The sequence below is a fragment of the Athene noctua genome, chromosome 13 (genome assembly GCF_965140245.1).
Source record: "Athene noctua chromosome 13, bAthNoc1.hap1.1, whole genome shotgun sequence".
NCBI lineage: Eukaryota > Metazoa > Chordata > Aves > Strigiformes > Strigidae > Athene > Athene noctua.
The window spans coordinates 4,065,273-4,077,693 of NC_134049.1; the positions used below are offsets into that span (position 1 = coordinate 4,065,273).

At 37.8% G+C, this 12,421-nt stretch overlaps 1 protein-coding gene across 1 annotated transcript in view; it reads left to right on the forward strand.

Moving 5' to 3' along the window:
- The first annotated feature begins 1,018 nt into the window (after positions 1–1,018).
- SLC12A1 (solute carrier family 12 member 1) overlaps positions 1,019–12,421 on the forward strand; it is a 47,293-nt gene continuing 35,890 nt past the window's right edge. Inside the window, exons 1-4 of the mRNA XM_074916747.1 lie at positions 1,019–1,429; positions 6,534–6,668; positions 6,883–6,958; positions 11,653–11,748. Coding sequence (XP_074772848.1) covers positions 1,019–1,429; positions 6,534–6,668; positions 6,883–6,958; positions 11,653–11,748 — 718 coding nt within the window. The remainder of the gene's footprint in view (positions 1,430–6,533; positions 6,669–6,882; positions 6,959–11,652; positions 11,749–12,421) is intronic.

The window sequence follows — 12,421 nt, forward strand, 5'->3', positions numbered from 1 at the left end:
ATTAGCAAAAGTGGTTTTAATATGACGTTGTAAAAGTGTGACTTAACAAAGTTCAAGGGGAAGGTTCACTCTATTACTGTATGGCACAATCATTTGAACAGTGATTCAAAACTATCAAGGCAAAAATCAAAGTTTCCAAGACAAAATCGAAGTTTCCAAGACAAAATCAATGTTACCGTATGTTTTGCTGATTAAGGATACCAATTAAACTACAAGGTTATGTGTGATTTCAGTCGCTTACCAAAGACCTGTTGCTGGCAAAAGGTCTCTCTGATTTGATAAGCAACCTTGAGAGGTGTCCCAGCTCTAGGGGAGATCACCATGCAGCTAGGCTGCACAGCAGGGAGAGCTCAAAGAAGGCTCGCTTAGGCTGGCATATTTATGGAATAAAGTGGTTGGCTTGTAGTCAGGTTACATGTGATGGAAAAGGTATTGCATGGGACCCCTTGTACCCACAACTTTCCCCACAAGTCTTGGAAAAGCCACCTGCTATTCATGTGTTGCTCTCATGATCACTATTCCAGGCTCACGTGCATTGATGCTCGCTCTGCTCTTTTGCGGGTTTTCAGAGAACAGATTGAAACTAGAAGAGATCTTGGCCCGTTTACAGCTTAGACCTTTGGAGGCTGTAGCAAACTACTGCTAGTTTAGTTAAGGGGTTGAGTGCATCTGTCACAGATGGAAACATCCCCACAAACCTAGTCTTTGGCTCAACTAGTCATAGGATGTCAGTCTCACGGATATTTGGTGAGGCAGGGGAGAGCTTATGTTGGAAAATTTATCCAACTGTGCAAGTTAATAGAAATGTTTTATTTCTATTTTTTACGGCAGAAACACAGCAGACAACATTAGGAAGACTACTTAGAGATTTCAAGAGAAATTTCTCAGAACTTTATTATTCGACGAGCAAAGACTTCATATGCAACAGCACTGAGCCCTTTGCTGTAGCTGCAACTAACTAGCTGCAGCCACAGAAGAGTAGACGGATCAGTGATCTAAGCCTAGCGCATCCTTGAAGATGTCAATGAATAATTCGCCAAATGTATTCTTGGATCCAAATGCAAATCGGTTTCAAGTGAACATAATTAATGAAAGCCATGACAACAATGAGACATCCCAAGAGGATGTGGGCTCGGAACCACCACATTACGAAGAAACATCTTTTACTGACGAAGCACATAACAGACTGAGAATCAGTTACAGACCAGGAAAAAGAGAATTATATGACAATTTCCTTCAAAACGGGGAGAAAACAGAAGCTAGTTTACATCCCTATGATACTCACACTAAAATGTATTATCTACAGACTTTTGGCCATAACACGGTGGATCCAGTTCCCAAAATTGATTATTATAGAAACACTGGCAGCGTCAGTGGGAATAAGCTCAGCAGACCAAGCTTATTAGAAATTCATGAACAACTGGCAAAGGTAAGTGGAAAGAAAAGACACAAATTTTCTCTATTCCATTTCCAGGCTGTTAATTCTGTTTATTAATATGAGAAAGTCCTTAAATTCATGGACCTTACCCAAGAGAAAAAGTACAAGTAATCACCTACCATATTTCCTTTCGTAGCTGCAATATGTTTTCTGCCATGTACCCTGCTCAAAGCAAAGGTTTTTATTAAAAGGTGATAGTAATGTACTTGATTAGGCAGAAAAACATAGGTTAATTGTGACTAAAAGTATAGAACTACTGAATCTCTTCTCTTTCACTTAAGAGTTAGGATGGCAGATAATGAATATCAATTAATAATTTAACCAAGCTACACAATTCACACTTATTCTAAGCTTGAATTTAACATCAATGCATAACTAAGTTTCACAGATTCCTCTGCTGTATTCATTAATATATATATATATCTACAAGTATTGTAAAAAACATTACGTGCAATAAATGCAATTCTAACTCATCAGAAATCCAAAGCACAACATGTTTATTGTTCTAACAAACCATTCAAACAGCAAGAAAGAATCCAGAACAAGGGTGTTGAGGGCTGTTTCTCCTCTCCCCTTCTGAGTGGAACTACTTTTGGTTAACACGATGTAGGAGTTTACTATTGATACATATGACCAATAGATTTATGTAAAAAACTTCCCCTTAGCAGACTCTTCCTATAGGCTCCATTTTTTTTTCCCACATACACACTACAGTAAATGAATAATGAAAATACCAAAACATGCCCTTTTGTCACCCCCTATGGCTACTCACCAGAAGAATACACATTAGTTGGGTATAATGTTTGGGGTCTGCACATTCAAAACTGCCACAGGAAAGAATTTGTGAAGTTGGTAATATTAAGTTGGAAATACCAAATTTTCACTAATTTCCGTGTTACTGCCTCATATAGGTTGGTAGGTGAATTTTGCTGTCTATTCACCTATCTAGATCTTTCAAGGCTTGATTTCCCTATGTGGAAGACTCACCTTCATGCAAAATAGATAGCATGGAAAGCTGTAATGACAACTTCCAGGGTCAAGAACAACTAGATTAAGCACTTTGAAACAGTTAATTATTAAAAAACCTATTGCAAAACAATGGAATAATATGATACACTACTGACTTGGGTAAAATTAGACTCTTCCCCCTTAAGCAACAATACCAAGTTCTCTGTAAAAAGCAGATGAGAGACACAGGATATATCTACTTACAGAATTAAAGTCAAACCTTTTTTGAAGTTCTTAATTGTGCACTTGTCGGGGCAGGGCTGGAAGGAGAGGGATCACCTCTATAGTCAAACTCAGATTAAAATGCCAATGTGAAGCAAAACCCCCTATCCTTTTTCTGTATTGGGCAAAAGTGAAATGATAAATCTCCAGAGAAAACATGCTCTCCTCACCATTCCACTCAGTTTTACGTACTTCTAAGGTCTGAATAGTTTGAACAAGCATCTGATTTTTGGATGCTTATTGAGATCTTGTTCAAACTCCAGTTCTCTGAAGATTCATCTGTCCTAAAGAGGATTAAAATAATGAAATCAAGCAAAAAAAAATAGGAAATTAGGACTTGATTCTTTAGGATCTTATTAAGACAGCTTCCTAGTTTTGGCCTGACTTATTTAAATTAAGGTCTCCACAGACCGGCATAAAATGGCTTACACAGAAAGGAGAAACAGGTTACCTGGGTCATCATTTATTTCCAAAAATGAATGCAAAGCGGATGTGAAAAGGGAAGAAAATGAATTTGGGATCCCTACTCATTTTCAGAGGTATAAACTGCTACTGAAGTGACTAAACACATTTCTATGCCTAGAAGAAACTTCCTCTTACAGAAATAATTTACTTCAGGAGTGGCCAGAGAGGAGAAAAGTAGTGTTTTGGCTTTGAATGTAACGCTGAATGAACATATACTGGACATTAGCATACTAAGGGATTTTCAGTTTAGACCATTACCAGAAAATTCAGGGGTTTTGCTGTTGCGTCTCTCAATGGTTTGTTTATTTTAAATAAAATTAGGTATATTTGTTTAGGGTTTTTTAAGGCTTTCACTTAGAGAAGATTAAAAAGAAGGCAAATTCTCTCCCAGAATAAAACGAACAACACAGGTTGGGACTGTTAGGGAATAGGAAAGAGAATCATCTAGCTTAGTCATTCCCAGACTTTCTCCAGTATCCAGTTTACAGAAGGATAATCTTATGCCTCGCAAAATAGGAAGGTGAATGTCAGAGGTAATGGGATTTTTGTTACACTGGCAACCCACTGTGCCCTTATGTGAGTTGTGGCCCTGGTCTGGGAGCCACTAACCACAGTACTGGAACAAATGACCCACCATTAGCATGGCTGGAGTCTATTCCTGGCTGTCCCATAGACTCACTTTGTGACCTTGGACAAATCACTTTGGTCAACAGAGCTTATTCTGAAGAATCAACAAACACGAGGTCACCAAACAGTAGATTAGTAGGGAAGGGAATTAAGATGGTATGAAAAGGCTGAGCTCCTATCGGGAGGCAAAAGCAGCATGTGCAGGTGGATGGGGTGCCTATCCACCAGCCCCCGCAGCAGCAGGCTCTCTAGACACCACCAAGGAGGGGATGAAACGCCACGCTGAGCAGATGGGTGTCAGATTAATAGCCCAAGATGCAGTTCTGGAGAAGATGCCTTATTCCTTATTACTTTTACTCTAAAATCTGGGTTTATCACACCATACCCCAAGGCAATCCACCCCTGTCACCCCCAGCTTTTTTGAAACTCAAATTCTTGAAGACAATTGTCCCATCAAAGCCCATTGCCAGTTTCTGATAAGTGACATATGTTTGACTTCAGATTGCTGAACATCAGATAAGCATTACCATTGTGCTTTGATGCTGGGCTTAACATCAGAAGATAAACATTAATATTTAATACACTTTTTAAATATGTGATTTTTCAAATGTCAGAATGTAAGCCAGGCTGAAAGGAACTTCAAATATCTAGTTCCCACACTGCTGGAGTCAAATGTGTGTCATCTTTTAGCAAGATGTGTCAGGTTTTGCACACATTAAGCCACAAATCGCCAATTAAATACCTAAAAAATAGTCTAAGTGCTATTTCACAGCTGATGGCTGGTGATAATTACTTGGGCTTAATATTTACCCTACATAAGAAATCATCTAACCTTTCTTCATCTTGGCTATTCTCCACACTTGTTACGGAGACTTGATGAGCTCATCATCTTTAGCCCCAGGAGAGACGAAGACTAAACGGTTCTGAAACAAGGAAAGGATTTAAAAAAAAAAAAAAAAGTTGTTAACTTTTATTTTGGTAGCTTTAAAAAATGTTCTGTCATTTTTATTTCACATCCTTAATGCATGAGTAGCACAGGTACAGCTGCTTGGTAAATAACCAATCATTCACTAAAGCACACCAATTTAAAATGCATTTATGGAAGGTTTAAGGCCATAATTTATGATAATGGCATAGAGAGCACAAATTAATTCAAAGTACATAGGAAACAACTTGTTTCAAGTACAAAGACTAAACTCTTTTATTTTTTTTGTCTTTGAAATTTTAACCACGGTAGCAAAAAGCCCTCATATTACTCTGCTAATCTTCCTTAACTCACTGTAATCATTTACTGTATTTTGAGCAAACACAGCTATTATTATTTTAGGGTAAGAATTGTCAAAAGTATTCGAGTAACTCAGGAGCTCAAAGTCACAGGCTTTCAATAGATCTTGTACTCTCATTCCACTTAGGGCCAAAAGGGCCATAGGCATCAAGTTTAATCCATGTCGAAATGTATTATCCAGTCACTTATTTCTCATTTGTGAGCACAATCCTGGATTTACTGTGTCAAAGGCATTCTACAACCTTGTATCATAGTGTCTCTAGAGCCCCCATCCACGGGGGGAGTCCAAACATTAGCTTAAGCTTTATATACAGTTGATCTTTATGTCTGTTTTGGTTTTATTTGTTGTTTTTTATTAAGTCCATGGACAAAATACATAAACAGCCTTCAACCTTAAGCAAGATGAAAAAACCTCGCATGTTTCACAGAATCGAAGATGTTTCCCCTCCTTGAGCTCTTCAGTTAATCTGGAAATACCTTCATCCCCCTCCAAATCCTAAAAGCATCTTGATTCTCTCAGGAAGTGACACACGCTCCTGACCCTGTGCCAGACCATGGCTAGGTACATGGTCCTTCCTGAAGGTCTTTGCAGAGGACCCCAGACAATACCTGGCAGTAGTTAACCTAATGCCAACTCCCTGCAAAACCAGTCAGAACTTTGTGTAAAAAAAAATTAAAAGAAACAAAGCAGCAATGACAATAAGCTTCAGTACTGTAAATAATTCCTATTCAAGCCACAAGAAACATATCATGATGCTAAATTGCCTCAAAGATTCTGGGGCAGAAGAGTTTAAGAGATAAAATACAGATTTATGTCTGTAACTGGATGTGAACAATCTAAAACTCTGGGCTATTTATTCTGGTTACACCACAAATATGGCAATTCCTAATCCTATCTACTATGGTTATATCAGAAGTGGCTAAACCACAGAAAGGATTATTCATTTACTGCATTATTTACTACATTTCACTGGCATTTCTCTGACTGTTTTCAAGAATATGCTCTCCATTTGCTGCTGCAATTATGTTTGTACTTTATCCAACAGAAAATACCAGAGTTCATCACATAACTTTGCCATGCAGCACTCAGCTAGGTCTCTCTTCACTACTGAGTAATTATTCCTGTTTCTGCACTTAGCATTATTCATAAATTCTTGCAGCAGCATGTGGAGGCCAACCATGAGACCCTCATTATGTTAGATGCTCTACTAACATATCAACACAACATATATGTTGAATACAGTTTACAATAAAGACAATTTAGTATCAGATAATAATGTATTTACTCTGCTTAAGCAATTCTTTCATCTTTTCTCACTGTTAGCAAGCCCACCTGCTGATGCCTGGTGTGAGCAGATTATTGCAGTCCAATCCAGAGACAGTAAAACCTTATCTTCTTTGGGATTCCTTTATTCCATGTCTCTCTTATTCAGCCAGGTGTCCTCTGCTTGGCACAAAAATGTATTTGTTTTCTGTGTGATCCTTCAGAACATAGCCGTGAGCACCGGCTCAGTCGAGAGAGTGGCTAATGGAGAAAGCACCGCTGGAGATGAGACAGCAGTCAGCAAGGAAGAAGAAAACAAAACAGGATTTGTCAAGTTCGGATGGGTGAAGGGTGTGCTGGTGAGAAACTTACCTGCATTTCTAAAATAAAATTTTAAAAAACCCCAAACTTTAAGATTAGTTCTAAAACACTAAGGTCTTTTAAGAAGAGAGGGAGGTGGACTTGAGGAATGTTTGGGGTGCTTTTTAAAAGCCTGCAGTGCAAACTATCACCCTTCTGGTTGTTACTACTTTCAACATTGCACTAATGCAGTATTTTTTGTTTAAAACCTAGGTAAGATGTATGCTTAATATTTGGGGTGTGATGCTTTTTATTCGACTTTCCTGGATTGTAGGTCAAGCAGGAATTGGTATGTATCTTATTTAATATCATTTTCAACAGTGAAAGGGATAAAGAGGATAAACTATACGTGATCATGATTAATATATAATCTGAGATGTGCATTTGCATGTTGAACGAAATAATGTTTTCAAATGCTTGCCAGGGTAAAAAATGTTAATCCTCCAAACTATTGGAATTTTCCAGACTCACAGCCAAATTACTGCTCAGAGGCATAGATCTGTTAACTATGCATATGATCATCACATTTGAGTATTTCTAAGCTTTAGTGAAATTTGTATTTAGATCCTGTAACAGATGTAAACTTCATGACTCGGGCCAAATTCTAATATGTGCATACAGAGTTAACCTTTAAGAGTTCACACTTAGCTTATCTGTGAATCCCAAACCTTGTCATCTACATATTAAAAACAACACTTCTTCACACTTCTCTGCAAAGATGAAAACAGAACTGGAAGGAGGTCTCATCTCATCAGGATTTTGTTATTTTTAACTATAGCACAGCACTAGATACTAGTGTACTATGAAACACTAAGTATTAAAAACTCTGCCACAGCTTTCATATACATTAACTAAGTACGCTTCATTGTATCCTGTATCTTTGCTTCTTCTTTGTGCAATTTAATCAATCCAAATCCCAGATCCCAGTCTCTGGGAGACTGGGCCCTGAGGCCTCCATCTAGCATATTGTTGAGTGTTCAGTGAAACCGGTGAGAGAGGAAAGTGCTCACAAGAATGCAGGAGTCCAGCAGCTAGAAGCGCAGCTCATTAAGGTGCAGCGTATCAGTAGCTGTGTGGTACCACTTCCATGTTAGCGTTGCTGCTTTTGGAAGCACAGAAATGTGAACTGCAATGGCAGCGTCGCTCTGTGCTACGTGATCATACAGTCTAGAATAATGGGGCCCTAATCTTTGACTGGCACCCAGATGTCATAAAAAAACCCCAGCAATCCAAAAGGTGGATGGCAAGTATTACAGTTTGGATTCCATCAGAATGGAAATATTAAGTAGTCATGAGCTGGAGTCTGAACTCTGGCCTCGGGGCGTCAACTCTCCTGGTCTTGGACAAAACTCAGTGCTCAAATTCAGATTTAATATAAATATCATTCCTTATTAATAGAAGTGAAATGAAACACTGAATTGAAACATCTCCATAATTTTGCACGATTGAAGACTCATTTCCAACAAAATACAGCAACTCCACAGAAGTTTCACTTGAGCAAGACTCAGCTTTTTAAAAAAAGAGAAACAAATTAAATGCTTATTAAGAAAACAATCTAGCCCCAAACTTACAGAGACACAAATAGAGGGAAAAAAAAAAAAAACACAACCAACCAACCAACCAAAAACCAAACAATAAAAGATCCAGAGCTAAGCGGAAGAACTTTACTACTTCTGCAGTGCTCCATGCGTGGCTCCAGCACTGTGCCTGACAAAGGGGTGCTTGCTGATTTTATGATGCATACCAAATGAGAGCGTACAGCCCAGGGCACTCATAAGTATATGCCTTGCCATGAAAATTCTGCATCTTAATATTGCCAAGACTTTGCTCTGGGGTTTCATGCAAAATTAGTTTTTAAGGGCAGTTTAGTAACTTATTGAGATCATCAAGAAGTATTACTTTGTTTTGAGGTGTGAGAATAGCCATAGGCAAGAGTAATTCATTTTAGAACAACTTACTTAGCAGCCATATGCCTGGTTTTCAATCTAAACTTTAATCAGATTTTAACATTAATTTGCAACAACATCAGTTACAGCCTTTCTGCTTTCACATTTAATTTTACCATTTTAATTCATTGATAAGCAGTCTCTCCTTTCTGATGGTTTATTGCTCTGCTGTTGCGTTTTAAAACTGCATGCCTGATGTAAGGAGGTTAGTTTTACTTCTGAAAATGAGACATCAAATTCCATTTGAATAATTTCTCAATGCATTTTCTGAATGTCTTATAAGCAATGAGCTTTAAGTCCCTAGCCAAGCTGCTTAAGGAGAACAGCGATGGAAGATCATCATCACTAAGGCTCAGGGATTTCACTGGGTACTGCTACTAACATGGAAATTAAATGAGTCAGTTAAACCACCATCTGGGCACCATTTATATCCCCATCATTAGAGGGCCAAAGAGAGAAAACCCAATTATTTCCATATCCTGATAGACTGTCTTGGGCAAAAGCTCTTACAGGGGAAAAAAATAACGTTCCAACAAGGTTCTCTGTTTATCATCAGCTGGGAAAAAAGGGACAGTATAGCCCTGCCAAGGTTACAGGTCCAAAAACCAATCTGGTGTTTCCACCTAACATATGGGCACTCTCCAAAGTCTGTATTTGTACCTATACATGGACTGGTTAGCCAAAGGCAGGGAAAAACACCAAGTTTATGTTAACTGAAAATCTGTCTCTGAATATTACAATTATGTTACCTTATGTTACATTACAACGATCTTTTGGTTGAGTCACTTTATTTTATGCACTTTAATTCTTAAATGTTAAAATAAAAATATTTTTTTAAAACTAACATTAAAGCCTTCCCCAAGCAGTTATTTCTCACAAAATTACCAAAATATCTGATCCTATTTATCATATACATGTTAACAACGTGAATTGCAAAATGCAAGAGAAAATCCTTGAAAATTACTCCTTAGGATGTACATGCACTTACCAAATAATTTTAAAACTACTTAGAATTAAGTAGTTTTAGTATTAATTTTATTAATTTTATTAATTACAAATTACTAAGAATAATGTATCTAATTTATTCAATTTAAGAGTTAACAGCTGATTAAAAGTCATATTCAGCCACTTCTCATGCACAAAATTTGCATGGTTCAACAATATCCTTCTATGTAACAGTAGCTGACTAAAAGGAATGACCTTCTGGATTTTTTTTTAATACAGACCTGCATACAAAATGGGTGCATGACTCGTAAGAGTTCAGAAATCAATAGGATAAACGTGATTTATTAGAGGTTCAAATCACTTCAAATCCTACACTATGTTGTATATCATTTCTGTCTCACACATTACATTGCTTTATCTTAAAGGATTGTGATACCACGGCTATAATTTAAGCAGCAAAGAACATTCATTCAGGGATTGGATGTCTGTAACCATCCAGTATGAACTGAACTCAGGAATCTGATCTGGAAGCCCGAAAATAGAAATACAGCAGATAAGTCAATATGTTTGTAGTACTTCTAGCTGTATGTCAGTTGTAGGAACCAAGTTTCAATTTGGACAAGTCCTGGTCAATAAATATTGCTACAAGCAATGTATAATCTTCAGTTCCACAGTGAAGATGTAGGTACCTTAGGGAAACAAGAGAACTATTCCGTAAGCGCTAGCGAGTTCAGATAAAACTAAGAACTGATTCCATGTTTGGCACCAAATTGTAATTGTTTCTCTCTTTTTTCAGTTTTTTTCCTCTCTTCTTATAGATAGAAATGGGAATAGAAGCAATAATGTTGAGAGAAAAATGTCATATTATTTCTTCACCTGACTTGAAACAAGAAAGTATTCTGGAACCACAAAGCCAAACCCTTCTTGGCAGTGCCAGAAAATTTAAGAGAAGCAATGGCTGCAATTCTAGAATGGGAGGTCCAGTTTCTGTACAAATGAAAACTTTTTCACTGGGCAGGCAATCTAGCCCTGGAACATGTAGTCCAAAGAGGCTCTGGTATCTTTGTCCATGGAGGTTTTCAAGACCCAGCTAACCGGAGACATCACTGATTTAATCCTGTGTTGGCAATAGTTCTGCTATGACTGGGAAGCTGAGCTACAGACCTTGAAAAGTCCCTTCCAACAAATGTTTCTATGATTCCAAATCATACTAAGCACCTCCTACTCATATAGTTTCTAGCTTCTAGCACAGTTTCACAGTGTTAACAGAAACCTTACCATATAGCCAAAGACTGGAAACATACCCAGATTTCAGAGTCTTACTCAAACTGAAACCCAGTTCACCTAAAACTAATCACCTGTCACTGATCTTCAGATGTTTGATTATTTCTGCTTGATTTCTGTTCAGCTAAAAAGAGAAACAGTCTAAGTTCTCTAAGATTATACATTACAGGTCACGTTTTAAAGTAAATGGCATCTAAAAAGCAGTATTTCCATTTTCAAATATTTGTCTTGTGTTAGAGTAAAACTACTTTTTGCAGGGAAAGAGGGAGATGAGGAGAGAGTGGGGAAGTGCAGCACTTGATAGCTTGGCAAGTAGGGATATATAGGAGGTTTGCACTTAGGTCTTGTCTCTCTACCTGACAGACAGTTTGTCCTGGTGCACTATGAAACTATACAGTCAGTCTTCCTCTGATTCAATATTTAATTAACTGCTGAAAGACAGCAGCATTCTTACAGGAGCTCTGGTTAATGTGTCAATCACTTAAACAGCCAGGATGTATATTAAAGGCAGATATGAGCATCCATGCCAAGGGACACTTGTTTGCTCATTTCCTCCAGCCTTTAAAAATCATGAGAACTTCTGGCTAGGGTATTCCTATCAGAAAGAATCACTGCTTGAAGACTGATGGGAATAATTTACTACTGTGACATGGACTCCTTGGAAATGTTCTGCAAACTGCAAGTGGTCAACAAACCATCTTTTCAGTTTATTGCTCTGACTCTGGCCTGAAAATTCAATTTAAAGAGAGAATGATTTGTAGGAATCATGGAACATGAGTAAAATATTTTATCTTCTTATTGCTGACAGGTCTTGGAGTAATCATAATTCTTCTCGCCACGATGGTAACCTCAATTACTGGGTTGTCAACTTCTGCAATAGCAACTAATGGGTTTGTCCGTGGAGGTAAAAATCTTAGGGTTACTAATGCGTTCAAGCCCAAAAAGGTCTTTGTGTATTATTTTCATATGAGACAAACCAGAGGGACGATAAACCAAGTGGTACCTCTAAAGGAACTGGAAGGTAACAATTCTAGCCACCTCTAATCACAATTTATGGCATGTTTGAGTTGTCATTTTTAATAAATCCCAGATTTCAGTTCAGTCTGTGAAGTACATTTCAGATGTTCCTGCCTACGGCTGAGGAGGGATGGCTTCTGGCTATTCATGGAGTTCTGTTACCTTGCAGCAGTTCTTTCTTAGTCAGAGCATTCCAGGTTGGACATCGTTGGACACAGAAAGCATGAGGCATCTCTTCCTCTCATTTTAAAGACTGATGCAGATCAGTGGATATATTCAATTTATAAAACTCTTTACATTTCAGCCACTCTTTGGAAGATGAGTAAATAATTTTGCCGGAAAAGTGCATGTCAGGTATTTTATGAGACAAAGTTTTAGTGCATTTCAGGGCCTTAAAGTTACAACTGGTCTGCTCTAACCTCTGTGGAAAATGGCAAGTTCTTACTACATCATTTAAGCAGAACAGGTATTTGAATACACTTGAATATACTTTCTTTTTCGGATCTTTCAGGTCTTGGAATCATAGTTATTGGTCTGAGTGTAGTAGTAACAACATTAAC